This window comes from Lates calcarifer, unplaced genomic scaffold, assembly GCF_001640805.2.
Source record: "Lates calcarifer isolate ASB-BC8 unplaced genomic scaffold, TLL_Latcal_v3 _unitig_4190_quiver_2774, whole genome shotgun sequence".
Lineage (NCBI taxonomy): Eukaryota > Metazoa > Chordata > Actinopteri > Centropomidae > Lates > Lates calcarifer.
Genome location: NW_026116761.1, coordinates 71 through 21353, shown reverse-complemented (window position 1 = coordinate 21353; position 21283 = coordinate 71). Strand labels below are relative to the sequence as shown.

Here is a 21283-nt window from a genome sequence, read left to right as displayed (position 1 = left end):
AGTGCAGTGATAATGACATAATCCCCCTCTGGCATCCACCAGATGAGTCCTTTTGTATGTTGGACTGGCAGAACAAGGAGGAGGAAGTACCCACAAGTGAGAATGAGACCTTGTGTCTCTGTGGTGGAGTTCAAGGATTTTGCCTCTGCACCATCTGAATCCACAGAAACATTTATTGTTTGTCAGGGAAAAAAGTCAAACTGGACTGAGTGGAAGAAACTTCTATTGTATTGTTTGATGAGGCAGATCAATGGTAGAAAACTGGACAATAAATATGTGATGTGAAGTTATTGTCTTGTCTGTGAAGATGTGGACAAAACTAAAATAGAAGATCAAATATCCACAGGGTTTCTCCTGTCTCTGCACACTCTGTTTGGGACATTCTTATTCTGTTTCTGCCATCTCTTTTTGAGTTAAGTCAGAAAAGGTACAGCACTACTATATTTGTTTCCTCTTGTTGCAAAGAACATCATAAAGTAAAAAGGGCAGGCTTAAATCTTTATATTTCAGGATGTTTCCTCAGCTTATATGTGGGAGACAATGCATGTGGCAGTTTGCCTTGACTGTCAACAAGGAAGAAGCAACTTAAACATAGAAAATGTTTTCTGTTCACAACACAACTCCCAGCACAAAAACTCACCTCGTCTTTTCAAATGCCTTGACGGTTGTATCACTGGCCAGAGAACTGACCAAACTGACAATCTCTGATAAGATGGAAGGCAGCAGGAAGTGTGAAGCGATTTCAACAGTGCATTGCTGAATGGAGGGGGCAGCCTGTTCATCAGCAAACAGAAACACACAGAAACAAAGTGAGAGCTGCATCAGCTCACAGGACACAAATCCTTTCACTGACAGGAGATCTAGTCTTTCTGAAATCATTTTTCACATTCTGGCAGAAAATATGAGGGAATTAAATAAGATGGATTTATAGATTAATTAGGTTGAAAAGGATTTTGAGCTTGTGAAGTGATGTTCAAATCATTCTTCAGTTTGGAGATGTAAACTGACCTTTGTAAAGCTGTCAAATAAGTTTGTGCATGTGTAGAAAAGCTTTGTATTTGTTAATAAAAAAAAGAGACTGAATAAAATCTGTGAACAAATGATACCAGTGGTGAGGTGACACAAGGACAGCGTGAAAAAAAAAAGTGTTTTTTTAAGCAAAAAAACTGCATCTATAATTCAGCACGTGCAGATTTATTTTATAGGTTACAATGGTTGCTTTAGAACTACAAATTTTGAATTATTTGTGAACACCACTTTACAAGCTCAAAGTCATATTGACCCTAGTTTGATAAAATAACACTTACCAAGTTTAGCCATAAAGGTGATCCATGGCTGGCAGGTAACCTGGTAGACAGGGTGCAAAGTGCCCACATCTCCCTCCTCTAAATGAGACACCTGCCTCCTACAAAGCCACAAAACATCCACACTGGAGTTTTAAAATTTTCACTGCATTAAGACCAGAGCTGTGGTGGTTTAAAGGCTTGCTGATTAGCTGTCAATAATACAGTGAGTTCTCAGCCAGGTGGAGAGACTGCTGGCTTTCACCACTCAATTTCAGGATACTGCTCTGGAGGAAATTCATGACACTGTTAAACCATGGTACTGCAATAGTAGTGCTTTGCATAACATTGTGCTGTCAATGTGGACACTCAATAGCTTTCTAGTTATTTCTACTCAAACTGAATTACAGACTTTATTTTGGTCCAGCTGAGGTTAGTTTTCTGGTTGATTTACTGAAAGGGACAGCCGTGTTGGTAATAGTGTAGGTGATTTCTACCTGCTGTCCCTGGCCTGCTGTTAAAGACAGAGAATAAAAACATATCCCATAAACTTCCTATACAGAACGTGAAATGTAAATGTGCTCATAATAGGACAGTACAGGTGGCTAAATTGAAAAATTATAATAAAAACAAAATGTTAAAATGCAATACAAAATGCAATTGCTAATCTGTGTAGCACTGTTTATGGCCTCTGGGGGGCCATTCAGCAAGCTGTGGAATCTCTGGCTCTTTCACTGATAAATGCTTCACTATGTTCACCAGCTGGTCTCTAACTGTGTCTGTCTGCTGCTACTGAGAACAGGACAGATAACACACTAAAACAAAAACAGTAAAGCTCCAGGCTGTAAAACCAAAACGATAAGCTGCCATCAAAACAGTGTGTAAAGCTGAGGGGAAGTACAGAGTCAAATGATATTTCTCTGTGGTTCATCACTACCAGAGATCACTCTCACATCATTTGACACTGATGCTGAATCTTTCACCACTGCTAACAAAACTGTCTGTCCTTGGCCTGTGAGTTACAGTTACCAGCACAAATCTGTTACACTGTGTGACTTTCCCCTTACTGACTCATCTGTCAGTCAAACATATACACAGCCTGCCCACTAAGAGGCTTGGAGTTAAATGAGCATTTCTGACCCTTTTTCCATTCCAGTGCTAAATAGCATTAGTATTAACTTTGAGAATCTGTTAGAAATGACTTTTGATGGCAGAGGGGTTGGTCTTTTGTGATTCCAGTCAAATCTTTCTAGTTTTAGCATTCACTGGTAAGAATCCAAAGCAGAGATGTTACTGTTAGAGTTCCAGTGATAGCCCACCTCTGGGCCTGCTCCAGCTCCACAACCACAGCCTTGTCCTGGCTCCACTGCTGCTTTATGGTCTCTGTCTTGTGTCTTCGTCGTGCTGCTCGACCTCCTCCCCTTTTTCTTGCACTATGTCATCAGTGGTCTTTGGGCTGCCGAGCTCTGACGAGTCTGGCTTACTCTGCAAGGATGGAAAGGAATACATTTAGCTGTGTGTGTGGTAAGACCAGCCTACAAGGCTCCATCTGATGATTTAAGCTTATATGTAACAAAGTCTAAAACCAGGAAACAGATCAACATGTGCTTCTGAAGTGATTGATTCAAACTTAATCAGAATATATAAAACTCACAAGTAGTTCACTCACTCACTATTAGCTACTGTACTTCTAGCTAAAGCTACATCAGTCTAATCCAACAGTCAGGAAAACCTCCTTTCAGTTTATGTTGGAAAGATGTAGTTTGTGTTGCTACACAGAGTAACTACACAGTTATTTAGCCTGTTGATTAGCCTGACTGATATTAATGGGTGGACAAAATAATAGAATAATAGTTTGGTTAATTCATTATAGCTCAACAGAATTACAAACTGCAGCCTCTTCAACACAGATTCAACACAAACTGTTCATTCTAACTTTCATGAAAGAGAACTGACTGCAGGTCTGTTGTATTAGACTGCATTACCTTCAGCTAGATGCACCTAATAAACTGAGTGTATATGACCAGTTTACATCATTATGCAGATGATACCCTGCTGTACCAGCCTTGCATCACACTAAACGCAGGGAGGGAGTGGTGAGTCTCAGATTCACAGCTAACTCTGCCACTCAAGGCAGATAAAGCTAAAATTCTTATACCAGCTCTAAAAAATTAGACAACCTAAATCATCAGCCTTTAACATTTCCAGATGCTGCTGAGTAAGTGTCTGTTTATAAGACAGCCTGGTCGTTTCTGGTATGGAGTCTGGTGTGTGCCACTATGATGATCATAGACTCTTACTGGTTTTAATTAAAATCAATTAATACATTGGTCAAATGTTGTTGTGTGAGTTGGACATAGCTTCGTTTTTAGGTGATATATCACCTGCCCCTCCTAAAATTCAAGAGAGCCAACTCTAACTTATGAACAACTACAAAGTGTAAACTGTAAATATAATGCAGGCAACCAACACATTTTCAGATGGATTATGATAAATGCATTGGTTAACACAATAATTCTAAAATGTTTTACTTTTAATTATTTATGCATTATTGAAATATATGAATGATACATGATTACAACTGTTTCTATTGATCGAATAATGATTTAATCATATATTTTTTTTTATAATAAATGTTCTTGTTGGACAGGAAGCTCCATACTTTGTCGTCTGAAAATACAATGTTAAGGCAGTACCCGACCTCTTTAACTCAAAATTTTTCATTTTGGTCTGTTGCAGTTAATTTTTTAATGAAGAACAGACAGAGAGTATTAGAACTATACAGAAAACACTGAATAATGTCAATAAGTAATATTATTCCACTAGTTACATTATAACTAGTGTTTATTTAACCCAGTTATACAACCCATTTACAACACTGTGTACATGGTATTGAAATAAATGCTGATGTAGCTGGATATCAGGCTCCACAGAGCAGAGTTTCATAATGTAAACCTTTAACATCTGCAGGAACTGACCAGTATGTCCCAGAAACTCCGGCGGGTGCTCTTGCCAGTGGGTGTGGTGGACTCGGGTGTGCTGGTCCCTGTCATGGGAGTGCTCCCCAAAGCTTGGGTTAAGGTGATGGGAGAAGGGCTGGTTTTGAAGACCCGTGAGCCACTGCGCTGCCTGGGACTGTCCTTCACTTCTTTCACCTCAGGCAAAGGATTCAATAGTCCTGAAAACACATTTTAGAAAGACATGAAGAACACAATAACAAACACACTTTTTGGTAACACAGCAGGCTGATCCTCTAGTATCACAATTCAGAACCCTGAAGTGAAGACTGTTCACACATCAGTGTTCATACCTCACCACCTCAGGTTTGTAGCCTGTAAACATACCTTCATCACAGCTGCTCTTTTAAAAAAATGAACTGAAGAATTGAGAATTTGTTAGCTCCACAAAATTCACACCACATGTGAGAGGTCACACAAACACCAACTTCATCTTCAGAAGCAGCTGTCCTGTCAGCAGCCCCAGACCGAACATCAGAACCACTGGACTGTTCAGTAGGCAGAACAGATATGTAGAAGACTACATGTGAAATAGTGGTTCTCCAGGCTCATAGTGAAAGCAGGAAGCTCACAGTGAAACTGGCGCTGAAGCGGAGGATGCAGAGACACTCATCCTGCCCACGCCTGAATTATTCCCAGATGAGGATGTCATCTCAGCAGTGGCTTCAGCCACCCCCTTTCATGATGTTGAGAAAGAAGGGGCCTTCCACACCTCAGAGGTGGCTCCCATTCCTCAGAACAGGGCTCTCTGGACAAATCAGTTAGTGACTTTTTCAGGTGCAGGCCAGCCCGTGCTGCCTTCACTGTTCCACCCTCAGAGCAGTATCTGAGGGAGCTACATACATGTTGGGAGGACACCAGGAGTCAATCCCATCTTGCAGAGGTTCTACAAAGTGAATGTTGCCACCCCACATACACTGAACATCGTCCTTCTTCCAAGTTCTGCTGCATCTGAACCACAAGGTATGTACTGGGGATTCCTTGTTGGTATTAGCCATCCAGTGCCTAAAGCACCGCCTCTGGTGGTCAGGAGGGATGAAACAGAGCCAAAGTTACAAATGTAACTACGGATCTATGATTCACAGATGACCACCAGAGCATTCAGTCACTCAGAATCTTTGTAAGCTCATGAGAAGATCTTGTAGGGACAGATTATCTGATGACACCAGATGATAGAACTTCTCTAAGGTCACAAGTAACATTGATATAAAATACTCGACCTGCACAAGGTATGCACAAGAGAGAAGATACTTAAAGCACCACCTCTGGTGGTTATCCAGGATTCATAGAACTGTAGTTACACTCGTAACTTTTGTTTTAGACCTGTACAGAATTCCAGTTCAGAGTGATACACTGGTACAAACAGTAGAATATCTTTTCAGTGAGATGGAAAAATGACCTGCATACTCCAGTAACACTTTAAAAGACAGTGTAGACTGCTACTGAAGTTGTTAGACCATCGCAGCCATTAACATGTTACATGTGTATTTGAAGTCATAATAATATGTGCAGTTTGACTACAAACAGGTACAGTATAAAGTCCAAACAGTACAGAGGAAAGAGAAACAAATAACCATTTGATGATGACCTCACCTTTAGCCTCTTCTTTCTGTGCCTTGGTTGCTGGGCATGGCACCCCCAGACAAAGAGGATTTGGCAAGACTCTCATCTCCATCACGACGTCACAGAGTGCGTGGCGCAGTGCTCCCTGCAGTTTATCGCTCAGCTGTAAGGGGCTGACATTCCCTTGTTCCCAGATGTCAAAGCGTACATACAGCTGTGGCTCTGTTAGAAGACACACAGACACAACGGTGCTTAGTATGTTCTAATACTCTCTGCCTGTGACGAAGTATAAAAACAGCAAGAAAAACATTTCAAAGAGCAAATACCTATTGACTCAAAACATAATATTGTTTTAGTTTCTGAAATGGAATCACTGGCATCTGGAAATGCCCCGGTTTGAAAATAGATAAGACAAGTAATTACAGACTTAGGGCTTAGGGTCAGAATTCTGGAAGTTGCAGGATTTCTGGGAAAAATGGTCTTAATATTAGGTCAGCAGCATTAACAATACCTTGATATATAGGCCATTAATCATCTCCACCATGATGTATTTTCCTCCAGAAGGATCACGATTATTCTGACTATGATATATTGATGTTTAAAAAAACAGCACAGGGTACACTGCAAATTACACTGCACATACACAGCACAACCATAACCTTCTCTTCCACTTAGCTCATACAGGCTGAGAAGGGGCGATAATGAAAATTAATATTTAAGTTCATGATAAGCAGAAACTAGACATCACGAGTGATTGATTTCTGTGATCTGGCACCAGTGTAAACGTCCGTCCTCTGCTGCTTTCATCCTGCTCTCCACCACAGGAAGCGTTCTCATCAAAACTCCACATCATCCACACTTTTAATAATTTAGGTGGCATTTCTTTAACAACATACAAAAGAACAGAGGAGGAGATGTATGATGATTGTCCTTGCACAGAAAATTTTTAATTAATTAAAACCACAATTTGGGCGGGTTTTGGACGGCTTTATTTTCAGTGACCCACAACCAAACAGCTGGAGTCTTATTTGCTATTTTTTCTGGTTTTAACAAGAACAACAGAGCATAACTAACACTTTATGAACACAATTGTATTAATAAGCCCAGAGATCAAGATTTAATCTTGATTTATTGCCCTGTGATGCAGTGTCACATTGACAAATTTAGCCACCAGAAGCAAAAATCTCTCCATATATTAGAGTTGTATTCATTAACCAGGATGATTTACTCAGTCAATTTTAGGGGCATTTAATATTTAGACTTTAATAGCTGGACTGTTACCCATAATGTAGCTGGACGTTTATGACTGTAATTAATCCACTTTTAAATTAGTGCCGTTTATACAATAAAATGATTCCTGGGACTTGCTGTAACCTTGTAACATAATCAAATCTAATGTTGATATGATTCTCAAGAGGCTAAACAATGTGATAACCAATGACATAAAGCTTATTCTTGTTACAAAATGAGACTGTAATTCTAATGGGGAAATGCACTGATTTTACACATCAGATTCAGTTTACTAGGTCATGGTTAGTTCTACTCAGCCTAAGAAAACAGGAGCTTTTTTAAGCCTGAGAAAATAATGTTTAAGATGAGATTATTTCAGCTTGGATTTTTGAGAATTTAAGACCCCACCCTGGTATTAACATGTGATCTGCATCTGAATATCTTAGCTGGACCAGGCCAAACACTTACAAATACGTGTGTAGATGCATGTGGAACACACAGCAAACAGAATCAATCAGATCATCTAGACCACATGTGGAGGTGGTCTGACTCAAACTGTGATCAGCTCATTTGCATGTTGAATTTTGATTGAAATGTGGACAGACTTTAGCTAGCAAGACACTTACAGTGAAAATACAGAGGCCTGTGATCACATGTCACAGCCCAAATTTCATGGAAAGGAAGGATTTTGAAAAATATGTTAGTTAATCTGACATTGTTAGTGATTAGCCCACGACTAGAAATGAGGGTATGGCAATTTTGCTGCTTCAGTTTAGCCCTTTTTTCACACCTGCATCTCAGCAGTCTACCAACTTTATGTACCACTAAACTGCTGAAGACTGCTTAATGAATAGACAAGATGCAACAGACAATTTTCATAAATGGCAATTCCAAAAACAATTGGAGTAACCAAACATTTTTGATTTCAACACCCTGATATCATATGTATAGATTTTTTCTGTCTCCCCCAGAGATATTTCCCCCCTAATATGCTTCTATGCTTTAGTAAACTGTTGTTTTTTAATTTTGCATAAATTAATTTTATGTCACCACCTAATGCCATTATCCCAAGCCTGTCTTATTAAATTCAGTTCTGTTGTTCCGTGTTAAGGTCTGACACATCTTATTAATCTTCAACCATGGTCGCTGGTTACTTTCAGTCTCATGCTGTGCATTGCATTGTATTGCGGTAACTGTAACTGTACTTCTCTGCTTCTGTGACACTTTCATTTCCATGCATGGGTTCAATAAGGTTTACTCTACAGTACCTTACATTATCATTAGTGATGAAAATTTGAGTGAAGTGAAGAAAAGAGTTTCTTATTTTTGCTTTACCTTGCATTTTCTGAATTTCTGAGGCCCCATTAATTCATGACCCTCATCATCAGTAAACTGAGCACATTTACCAACTTGGCCAGTGTTTTTTAGCTTCATACAAATAAACTTGATGAAAATGAAGTCATTTTTCCCCAGATAGAACCTCATACCTTTTGAACTAGTCTACATTTCATGTACATTAAACTGCCCTGACTTTTGTTTTGGTACTTCCTATGTGTGATGAACTCCTCATATAACTGTAACCTTACCCTCTATCTAACCTAACCACCCCACCAAGAACCAGTAACCATATCACAACTCAGGCCAAATTCATTCTAGCTCAGTTGCTCTGTGATGTGTTTACCTGTACCTGAGCTGACAGTGATGGAGTCCACTTTAACCACAGTGGTCAGCTGATCAAAATGGTCGGGGTGTAGGGGGTGGTGCCGTGCTCTGACCTCTGCAGGGAGGCACAGTCCTGAGTTGGAACCTGAAGGGGACGACCATGGGCATCGATGAATGAGAGGGCGATGCAGGCGATACCTAAGAGAGCAGGACAGTGTGTTAGACTGAACAATGAACATCTGTAGAGCTCAGTAGATTTTCAATTTCTACTGCCTCCCCAGTCACAAATAATTTGCTGTCTTCCACAATTACAAAAAGATAATTGACAATGAAGTAATTTTCATACTACCATGGAGTAAAATGTCCTTTACTATACCTGGAAAATATTATATTTTGTTTTAATTGCCATGGTTAGTCATCTTATCCTTCTGCTCTGTCACAGCAGCACAGGTTTAAAATGAACACAGCAGAGTTAGTGACAGTGAAAAGGGGAGTGTCAGGATACATTTTTGATCTTTTGATGCTTCAGTTCATCACCACAGCTGTGGACACGCTTCACCAGAAAGTACAGCTGCCTTTTAACACGGCTTGCATGAGACAGTCTTGCTTGATGTGTTAGCTTTGACATGGTACTGGCTATTATTGCACACAATGAGTAAGCACTAAGCAGCACCATGCATGGAAGGGGGTGGACATCTTGAGACTGAGACATAGCTGAAAAATACAAATCAGCTTTGCTATTTCAAAGACAACATCGTATGTCCATCCACAATTAGAAGGAAGCTGCACTATTACAAACGTCAGAGAAAGAGGCTTCTCAGCAAATATTGCTGATATGGAAGAGTTATTTGAACATTACTAGCACAGCAAGCCACAGAAATCACTTTGAGTGTGGTCATTACAGTGAGCTGAACTGATTGCACACAAATTGTTAAAATGTTTGAGACTCCATCATTGGATGATGAAACATCATCACCAGCGCATTAGGACAGCAGGGGAGAGGTTCTTCAAGACAAAAGCCCAAATCATATAGTAGTCTAAGTGTCACTAGAGCAACCTATGACAACTGTGCCGATGTGGACACATAAGGCTGTTTTCAGTGGCACGTTACAGAGCAAATATGAAAACACAATACTGACATACAGTCCCAACAGTAAGTATTTGGACAGTTACACATGTATTTGTTCTTCAGGGAACTGAAATAAAATACTGGATACTTCATTACAATGACTGGTCACAGCTTGAATTTGAACAAGTTAACATCAATATAGAAGAGAGAGGGCTCAGTCAGAGGGGCTCAGTGGATTAATGATGGCTCCAGGGCCTAATGGTCAAAACACCATCTAAAATATATACTGGGCTATGAGACTACTTAACCAACTAAAACATCTAAAAATGGTGCAAATATCCAGCCCATGGTAAAGTTCTCTAAATTTGAACTCTATGTGAAAGAACTACAAATGTATTTTTGGATTCACGAGCAAACTCACTGCTCACAGTGATTCCTCACAGGGGAAGCTCGGCAGCTTGATGCTGCTGCTACAGCTTTATTAGTCTAAATAGCTCAAGCTGAGTTCTAGTCTCAACACAGTATCAAAGAGAATGAACTTCTCTAAACGGACAATTCTGTGCTTGTGATGTGCTTGAGAGTTTTCTTTTTTTGCAGTTCCAAGTGAGGACGGCTACTTTTCTTGACAGTTTGAGTTTAGTGTTTGTGAATCCATCGGAGCATGTTCCATCTATCCCATGCTATCTTAGTAAGTGGTTGTTCATGATGACTGACCGTGTCAACCCAGAAATTGAGGCTGATGATTGCAACAACACAGCCTTAATGGGCAGACTAAAAGTGATGGAACTCAATATGTGACTCAAGGCTGCTATTGTCCAGCACTGAGACAGTTACTCTATCACTCTGAGGTTATGCAGGCCCATTCCTATAACGTATATGAACACAAGGTGACATTTTCAGAAAAGGTTGATAAATAAAAAACGCTTGGCAGAGGAATAAAAATAACATAAAAAATACAAATACTGCTGCACTACTAAAAACAAAGATGATCTATGTTTAGGTTCTTTAGGACATCACATTCAAGAGAAATATATTTAATTCTACATTGGGGTTATCCAACAAGCCTTAATGTCCAAAGGAAATAAGTAGAGTAAGCTCAAAATATTTCTGCCTCATGAGATGAAATACTTCCACTGTGGTCTTCTATTTTCAGTGTGATTAAAATATATGTTGTGGTTGTGTCATGTTTTTTGAGGCAGGAGTCAGTGTTACAAAACAAATCTACAGTAAGGTCCACAGCAGAGAAACACTGGCTCAAACACCTGTAACACCACACATCATGCACCTGGGAGGTCCAAGCCAACTCTAAAGGCAACTCAAAGATGAACACAGTTAAATAAAAATGTGTATGCTGAGAGAAGCCTTAACTGAAGGAGGTACAGCACTGCAAAGAAATGCCATGAAGAAAAGAACGCGAGGAGCAGAAAACACAGGGCCAGCAGCAGCATGGGCTTCACTCAACACAATGGCTGTGAAAGGTTGTAGGGGGCAGAAGGAGACATGTGGTGGTACCTTTAAACTGAGAAGGTGGGAAGAGTTGCTGAACCAGCTCCGACATGGTACCTGGGACCAACATTAGAGACACCCACAGAACAGCATTAGGGATGTACCAGCATAGTTATTCACTTCTAGTCCAATTTAATACCAATAAACTCCAAGCAGGGGGCAGCCTCATAGCAAGGTCATAGGCTCAAATGCTCACAGAATCTTTGTGTGAGGAGTCTGCATGCATTTTTATGAGTACTCCCATGTGTACTGTGCTTTTCTTCCATTTCCACCAATTTCTCATATATGCATGTTTGTACTGAACCTCACTGTTTAGAGACCAATTCATGATCATACAAAGACAATATGAAAAAAATTAGGAAATAAAGGAAATAAAGTAAAGAACTGGAGTTACAAGTAAGTTCTGACATCAGCCTAAGGTCAAGGCTATCACCACATACAGACACATTTCATACCCAAACACCCTCTGTGGACACTAACAGCCAGTTTACAGATAACCTCTGTATAGTGGGCAGTAAAATGGACAACAAAAACACTGCAGCAGTCAACTTTGCTTGACTAAGAACCTCGAGTGTCATGCCAGTTCTAACAACAAATCTGCTAAAGATGAGCATAATGTTTCCCTCCACAAAAGCTCAGCAAGGAAACATAATCTGGAGAAATGCATAAGAGATTCTTATACTAAAGACACTGTACCCTCAGAGGATGTCCAGTTGTTTTGGCTATCTTAGCCTGCTTAAGCTTCTTATTACTTTTAACTGAAATTTGAGATGCATTTTTTGCAAAGAAAGAGGAGCGTTGGTTAACTGTGGAGTTGCAGCACAGTACATCACTTCATAGCCAGTATGGACCAAAGGAATTGTTACAGCAAAGACTACATCCACATACACTGACGTAAGTATTTTTATTTCATTTGAAACTGCATTGCATTAAGCAGTAACACATTGGTCTTTAATCAGCCTTCAGTGACTAACAGCCTGAGATACAACACAAGAAGAGCCATGGGCTTAAGCAACAACCAACATTAACATTACCTTCAGGCATGGTCTTATCTTGGACAACACCTTGACTTGCTGAGTGAGCTACGAAGCAAACATTCACCAAGTAAAAGTGTGATGTTAATGTCAGAGATCACCGATTAACTAGTCAGCTGTAGCACACTCAACAGGTTAAAAACTTAACTCAAAGGTCAACATCAGTCAGTGTAGATGCTGAATGACTGGATGTCATTATTTAACACTACTGCTAATAACTGTCTCTCCTTATCTTGTAAGCTAGGGTCAGCTGTGCATGTGTTTCACATTTTTCCTCTCAAATGTCAAAGACATCTTCATCTTGAAACCATAGCTCTTATGTGTCATCACCCTACAACAGCCCTCTTCTGCTTCTCATTGCTTCTCTTCATCTCTCAACATATGATCATAGTGTTTCCTGTCATGTCACAGTCAAGGTTTGCGATTATATATATTGGTCTTGAAGAACAACATTCTCATCACTCTAGATCTAGACATATTTACCTTAAGCTGGGAGTCATTACAAAACACTTCATTAATTAGCTCAATTGGCCACAACACTGCCTCAGTTATTTTACACACTGAGCAGCACGGATCAGGTAGCATCGTGTAATTTAAGCACCTTGTTCCTTAGCCACTGAAACTAATGAGATGGATCAGAGCTTCTACACACAGCAATTTAAAAGTAGTTAGACATCAGGTCAAATGAATACAGGAGCAAGGAACAAAGTCTACACGTCAGCGTCAATGTTTATGATTTGACAGTCGCAGCGATGTCTTTTTAAAGATAGCTACCAGTTACTGCTGCTGGAAGCAGAGCAAAACTGCAGCAGTAGTGTGGTAAACAGCAGACCTGCCAGAAAACCTTTACAAATGTTAAAGAAAAGGTCAGATGTTGTCAGATTCATGAGTGGATTTCTGCAAATGGAGATGTAGCACTGTGATAAGAGCCAAACTGTGAGTTAAAATGGCAATTGAAGGTAGCATATTACAAAAAAAAAACCTAATTATAATCAAGGTTTAATTCAGTAAACTGATCATTTATATCCATAATTAGCTGGTCTTTGGTAGCCTGTTGAAAGGTGGCAGAGTTTCCACAGCCAAAGCTTCACATTGAACCAGGTAGCTTTTTAGTCACAGAGAAAATTCCAGCAGCAGCACTCCCCTTTAACTGACTTCAAATGCCAGCAGATGACTTTAGCATATCAATTAATGGGAGAGTGCTGCAATATGAAATGGAACTGATCATTTCCAAATGTAAGGGAAATACATGGAGAGGGAATGTGACACAACAGAGAACTTAGATGAACTTCATTTCATTTTGATTCACATAAAAGCATGCATTTAGACAACGTGCTGTTAACACTACGTAAACCAACCAACAACTATGGAATGACCTACTGCACTGACTGTCCACCTCACATTCATGAGTTAAGTGACAAGTCACACGCAGTCTCTCTGCAGAGGTAAGCTGCACTTGTGTGTTGTTTGTACAGCTGTCTGCAAACCAGATTTAATGAACAAGACTACTCTCACTTTCCTGCAACGACAGGTCCGTGGTGAGAGAGCAAATTAGGCTGGCAATCTCAATGCAAACGCATGCCTGAGAATAACACTGAGGGCAACAAGAAGGCCAATATCAACTGACAGATAAATATGTGCAGTGTCTTGTTAAAAGCCTAAGCATGAGGTTTGGTGCACAGTGAGAAGAGGCAGAAAGAGAAAGTCACCTCAGGAAAATCTATGTGCTGATGCTCATCAAAGAAATTAGTGTGTGAATAGTGAAGAGAGGAAGAGTGTAGGAGTTTCTGTTATGCCAGAGAGAAAAGTGTGTTCTGAATTTAATGTGGTGGTTATAAATAGGAAATGAAACTGTCAGCATATCCTATGATAACATACTAGCTCCACATTAACATTTTAACAACAGGAGAGAGGAGCCAGTGATAAACATGAGGTTAAGGTTTCCAGTAAATCTTACTTAACTACTTAACTAATATCTACGTATCTAAAGCGTAATATAGTGATGTACTGAGGTATAAAACAACACACAACAGATTCCACTGTGTCATTATTTATTTAACAAAAATGAAGCCAAATTGGAGAAACCAAGTGTGAAAAACTAAGTACTCTCCCATGATTCAGTAGCTCGTAGAACCACCTTTTGGCAGCAATAACTTGAAGTAATGGTTTTCTGTCTGACTTAATCAGTCTCTCACATCGTTATGGAGGAATTTTGGCCCACTCTTCTTTACAGCGTTGCCTCAGTTCATTGAGGTTTGCAAGCATTTGTTTATGCACTTAAGGTCCCGCCACAGCATTTCATTTGGGTTAAGGTCTGGACTTTGACTGGGCCATTGAATCACCTTGATTCTGTTCTTTTTCAGCCACTCTGTTGTAGATTTGCTGCTGTGCTTGGGATCATTGAACTGTCACATGACCCAATTCGGGGCGAAGCTTTAGCTGTCAGACAGATGGCCTCACATTTGACTCTAGAATACTTTGGTTTACAGAGGAGTTCATGTTTGACTCAGTGACTGCAAGGTGCTCAGATCCTGTGGCTGTAAGCAAGCTCAAATCATCAGCCCTCTACCACCATGCTTGACAGTTGGTATGAGGTGTTTGTGCTGATATGCTGTTTTTGGTTTTCACCAAATGTGGTGCTGGTGATTTATGGTCAAACTTTGCTTTTCTTCTGTGCAAAGAAACATTGTTCCAGGAGTCTTGTGGTTTGTTCGGATGCAACTTTGCAATCCTAAGCGTGCTGCCATGTTCTTTTTAGAGAGAACAGGCTTTCTCCTGGCAACTCTTCCAAACAAGACATACTTGTTCTTATTCTAATTGTACTGTCAGGAACTTTAACAATTAACATGCTAACTGTAGCGTCTGATCTTGAGGTGAATTTGCTGGATGTCCACTATTGTGAACATTGGCAACTGTCTTGAATGTTTTCCACTGTCAATAATCTGTCTCACTGTACAGTGATGGACTTCAAATTGTTTGGAAATGGCTTTATAATCCTTCCTGGCTTGCTGATGTCTTTCCTGCTTGGCATTGTGTTAACACATACCTGAATGCATCCAGAGCAGCAAAACTGCCAAAACTCTTGCTTTTACAGGGGTTCTCACACCTGCTGATGATCAATTAATCAAGGGAATTTGATTAGCAGCACCTGGCTCCTATTTACACTCTTTATTCCTATGGAAGCAGTTTGCATTTTGGCCTAGTTTGTGTTAAATAAATAATAACATGATGTAATATGTCATGTGTTGTTGTTCATCTGAGGTTGTATTTACCCTAATTTTAAAACCTGTTAATCACTAGATGATTTTTATTATGTCCTGATACGTAAAACAATAGAATTCAAAGAGGGTGTATTTCTTTTTTCATATGACTGTATATATATCCAGCATCTGTGGGATGAACAAGCCAGATCCATGGAGGCCCCACCCCCACAACCAACAGGACCCAAAATATCTGTTGTCAATGTCCCCAGTGCCAGACACCTCAGTACACCCTCAGAGGTCCCCTGTCCATGCCCCGATAGGTCAGAGCTGTTTTGGCAGATATTAAGCAGGTCCCACAGAGAACAATACCAACTCTTTTTTTGTTTTCCTCACTTGCCTTCCAAATAACACATAACATGTCATAGTTTGTCCCACTTTTGCATTTTTAATGTCATCTATCCCAAACATTGGAGTTTGAAAATACAGCAGCAACACAACTAAAAAGGAGTATTTTTGATTAACTGGCCTTGAATATAAAAGTCCAGAGATTATGATGAATTTTAAATAACAATGTGGTTCAACACATGTTTTAAGACTCCGACTAGATGTCCAAAACCTAAAGAGATGAGTTTATCAAGATGTCAGTAAATACTCACAACCAGTGTTTGGGTTTCATTATTTAAAAATTATTTTTTTAATCAGAGTAGCTAATTAACGGTTTCATAACTTATCTTTTCAGCATTAACATGTATGTAGAATCTATGGATACATGTTACATGCTACATGTTTCTTCAAGAAGGTTGTAAGGTTGTAATCTATTAGGGTCGTCTTATCTTATATTTAAGGCACTGTAGTAACTAAACATTTCTTTCCCCTCTCTTTCTCTCTCTCGCTCCACCACACACACACACACACACACACACACACACACGCACACACACACACACACACACACACACGCAACACACACACACACACACGTCCTTCTATCTTTGTGAGGACAGTGTTTGCCATAGTGCATTCTCTAGCGTGTAGTAAACCTGATTCTGACCTGAAGTCTTAACCCCTCAACGCCTTTAAAGTTGTACTTCCATCTTTTTCTTTTTTTCAATTTTGGAAATGGAAACACACACACAGACACGTGAAGACTGAGCCCTGGGCTGGGGGAATGTGATTACCTTTGCCTCCAGTCCCCTGGCCTCCAGGTTTATTGTAGAGGTAGATATTGCCGTCAGCCAAGTCACTGCTCAGATGAAAGTAGTGCTGCAGAAAGAGCAGGAGAGCAAATCAGCCCCTGGAAACTCAAACCATACAAGTCAGCAGTTATTTCATACATCACAATGAGACTTGTCAAAATGATTTTCATATCTGCCACAGTTTTGCAGAGCTGGGAGCCTCCAATATCTAGGATTTATTCATTTTTAATCCAGATTACTTAAACAGAGCTGTTTGTAACTGTCATATATCAGTGCAGGGGGCCATTTTGGTTTGCAAGCTGCAGTAATTTTACAAGACAACAAAGTGGTTGAAGGACTTAGAGAAGTCTGTAGACTGACTGTTTAGTTTAGATTTGAATTACTCTGCCCCCCCCCCCAAAAAAAAAGAAAAATGGTAAATGGACTACACTTACATAGCGCATTTCTACTCGCATTGACCACTCAAAGCTAAGACACTGGGCAAGCAGCAATAATTTCTAGGATCATGCATGAGATAAAGAGTAATTGACTCCTGGTGCTAACTCCAAAGGTGATGCAAAGATATCTTCTCATTTAATTTGCATCAGTAATGCATATAAAAATATTCCAAAACTATTGCCTCTGGACAACCAGCATTTAAAACAGCAAAATCTGTTAATTCTAATGGAGTTGCATGGAGAGGAAGCGAATCCAAATAAATCTTTGTTGGTGACCTTTGACATGCAAACTGTACATGTGACAAAAGGCAAAACATCTTGACAGTGCTAACCTACACTGGACAGACATTTGGAGAAACCATCATTTCTATACTTGAGGTGTGTGTCCATTCAGAGTTTTTTTTTTTTTTTTAAATTGTTGCCAATAAGGAGAGAGAATGTGCTGCCACATCCTAGAGGAAAAGCCTGCATCCAGCATCTTTTTTCAGAGCCGTCTGTTCTGTGCAGCTTCTCTGAGCACTCCTGGTTAAAAATCTACAAAATGAACAAATTGTAAAAGAAAAGCAGAGGGACTGTGCTGGTCTGTCATCCATTGGCAGTCATGGTATGTGTCAGGATGTTGTCATAGAGATATTCAGCCTTCTTCACCAATCTAATTTTATAGAACATATATTGCGCCACTAAAGAGTCACGGTTAGTGAATACTTACAAGACAGCATTTATTACTTCTAATATGTCTTTGGAATATTGTTTGCAAGTGAGCAAGCCAGCCAGCTAGCCCGCTACTTCGGTGAGCTATTGTGTCTGACAAGCACAAATGAAATGGTTTAGATCATTTGGTTAAACTGTCAGGTTCTTTACAACCATATCATGTACATTACACACATTACACGTACTGAGAGAAGTCAGCCTGGTTTGTACCTTGAAATGGTGCGCTGTGTTGCTGTCGGTGTACTTGGGTACATGCAGGAAGATGAGAAGGTTCTGCCTGAGGTAGTGAGCCACAGCAGACAGCCAGGGTAGACAGTACTGTGGGAGGCTGAAGGTCATCACCTCAGTGGCCGGAGACCCTGATGGCTGGATGAACTGACCAGATAACATTTAGAGAAGGCAATTTTCAGTAACATGAGCGCATACAAATGGAAACATTAAAAAAAAGTGTAAGCAATTTGCTCACTGAACTACACAGGTCCACATACACAGAACTTCTGACTAACTTCTTCTAATTATTTCCCCGCTGAAAATTTCAGTGGACAAAAAAAGAGCAGTTTACCTCCACATCAGCTGGGTCAACTTGCAGTTCCTGACGAGCATGACAGTGATGATGTCCAAAGTGGTTTCATCCAGGCTTCCGCAGAACTTTAACCAGTTCGTCTGTGATCTCTGGCCTGAACAGGAGATGAAAAAACACCCCTCTATCAGCCTCAGGCCGCAAATACACACACGCTCACATTAAAGAATGTGAATGAATTCAATGATGAAAGGCCTCAGTAAGCTTCAGGTGACGTGCTCAGTGGACAGTCCCAGTGGCAGAATCAGAAACAAACAGTCCAACTGGGCCAGGTGTGCAAAGGTGTGAGACTAGATGTTCTGAACTAGAGTATGGAATCTGGTTACATGACAACAGGTGGACTACAGGTGAGAGCTAGAGAGCAGATCTTGGGTTCAGATTTTTTTTTTCTGTTGACATCTGCAATTTACTGTCACACGCAATTGACAGGACGCACACACAAAAAGGAAGTGAGGAGGAATGTTATTCTCCCTTTTTGGCCTTCTGAGCAAACAGCTCTTTCAGTTTTTAATCATTTGTAATAAATTTATGGGGAAATGTAACTCAAGATCCACGACCCACTTCCTATTTTATGGAGCTTTCATCAGTATCTCAAAGACTTCCTCAGCAGAGTATGAAGATAACTTAGTTGTCGTCACAACTGAACAAACAGACCATGAGATGTGGCTGAAAGCTCTGGGGAAAAGCTACTCAGTAAATTACTTTTATATATCTCAAGTCAAGAACAAACTTTCATATTCAATTATAAATAAAACTGTTAAAATGCTTCTGCTCACCACTGTGTGGTGTATTGATAGGAAGATTATAATAACTGACTGCATAAATGATTTATCAATGCTTCAGGAGGTGCAGTGTCTTCTTCTTATTCCAGTATTTTCCTCTGCTGACTACAGAGACCCTGGTGGTGTACACACACATACACACTTCAAAGAGGGTTTTCATAGCCATCCAGTCTGTTGCAAAATAAAGACGGCGAGTTCAAACTACAGTGAGTGGAAAGAACAAAGATTTGAATGAGTTGTGTTTCTGAGAAAGCACTGATGTAACCCCGATTTAAGACAGGGAGATATTCCAAGTACAACAGCGCCATCAAGGCATCAATGGAGGAACAGCATCCTGCTGCAGCAAATCTTGCAACTAGCAACAGTGATAATATTATCATGTCAGTGACCGACAGTGGCAACTTGCTTTCATGGTGACGACATGACACTGGCTGATTGTCTGGAGTGAACGCACACACAGAAACTGATGATGGCTTCAAGATTGGTTTGAACAACTAGCCTGTCTGATCCTATTTATATTATTCTAAACAGAACTACACCTGTGGTATGTTACTGCTACTGGTCATATAATTAGTGTAATTTATGAACATAAAGCTTTGTGGATAGGCAACTGTAAAGCTAATGAAATTAGTTATACAATAAGCGTGACTACAGTTAACCCCATGCTGCATGTGCAATTATCTATAATGACTCTATTTGTTTACTACATTGTGAATTATCCCTGCAGCACTGTGCAGGCATTTTACTTTGCATGTTTAAATTCTTCTCCATCATCAGTCCCATCAGGGAGGTGTCTGTTCTGTCCCAGATTCATTCTGCAGCAGCGAGCCCAAACACACAGTCAGAGTCATTAACAGCGATCTTCAGAGACACGTCCTGTAGCAGATGGTCTGACATATATACTGTATGTGTGAAAATTACAATCAAAACTGAACTTGAACTTTTGCATAGTAATGTATAACATGTAATTAAATGCTTCTAATAAAAGCATGGGTACATTTTATCACACTCACAATGCTATAACACAAGAAAATATATCCTTACATAAATAATAGGCACAGCCAATACATCAGCATGGTACATTTCTATCCGTATATATCTGTCTTTTCAAAGATTTGTATCCTCGGTCAGAATCAGTGAGCCTGGAGCTGAGAACCACAGACAGCACTGAGGGACATACTAACATACTGTTGTTTTCTGCCACTCAGTCCCACACTCTCAAACACTGATTTCAGCCTCAGCATCAAAAATCAAGACTGTTGTCTCCACAACAACATTGTACAGTGTGTACACCCTGGGCTGACAAGAAAAGATCATGTGTGCAGCACTATTTCCCATTTATATCAGCTGTTCAAAAGCACACTTAAATGAAATTTGTTAAAGAATACTCATAACCCCACTTTATAAAACTCTAAAGACAAAGGAGGTAACAAATGGTCAGCTGGTGAACCATCCCACACTCAGAGGTGTAGTGGAGGATGTTAGCAAAACTATCTCCAGCCCTGGCTGTTTTTCCACAGAGCAGTGGAGCAGCATCAGTCACCAACTTGTTCCACTGAAAGCACAGGGCACCACTTCAGGCCTTCATTTGTGTTGACTTCTATCCAGCTCCAAAATGCCTCATCCCATAACACCACAAGCAACACGATTAGCCAAAGGCACTTTGGAGTTATGGAGAACTTGTTTTGTCATTTATGCATGATCTGCCTCACTCTTCTCTGTCCATCCTCAACAGCCTTAGAGAGCAGGGACTGAGCCATGTTTGCTCACAAATTATCCACACATAGAGGGCGATCATGTAAATACCACTGTCAAATGTCAGTTTGTGAAGTAATCACATGCAGCGTTATGGTAAATACATGTTTCATCATCATTATTCTATATCCTCTACTGCCAACGCCACAGTTTGAGCCATGTGGCTCTAATGCTGACTGTAAAGAAAGGCAAAATGTGTGATGGATCACAGGAATCATCATCAAACAAACCAACGGTAATGCTCATGCTGTGTTG

At 40.1% G+C, this 21283-nt stretch overlaps 1 protein-coding gene across 1 annotated transcript; it reads right to left on the bottom strand.

The window, feature by feature from the left end:
* Positions 1-1312: 1312 nt before the first annotated feature.
* Positions 1313-21033, bottom strand: LOC108897009 (KICSTOR complex protein SZT2-like). The gene is made up of 8 exons (XM_051068340.1): positions 20986-21033; positions 18122-18286; positions 16703-16830; positions 8775-8953; positions 5894-6085; positions 4262-4461; positions 2603-2768; positions 1313-1405 (listed from the first exon to the last, which is right to left on the bottom strand). Exons 1-7 carry the CDS (start codon positions 21031-21033, stop codon positions 2658-2660), a joined length of 1023 nt encoding a protein of 340 aa, XP_050924297.1. The 3' UTR covers positions 1313-1405; positions 2603-2657.
* Positions 21034-21283: the final 250 nt, after the last annotated feature.

Coding starts and splice junctions, on each gene's coding strand:
- LOC108897009 (XM_051068340.1), bottom strand. CDS start 21,033: ATGGCTCAGTCCCTGCTCTCTAAGGCTGTTGAGGATGGACAGAGAAGA. Junction 16,831..18,121: donor ACACAGCGCACCATTTCAAG/GTACAAACCAGG, acceptor CTCTTTCTGCAG/CACTACTTTCATCTGAGCAG. Junction 2,769..4,261: donor GGAGTTTCTGGGACATACTG/GTCAGTTCCTGC, acceptor CCATCCTTGCAG/AGTAAGCCAGACTCGTCAGA.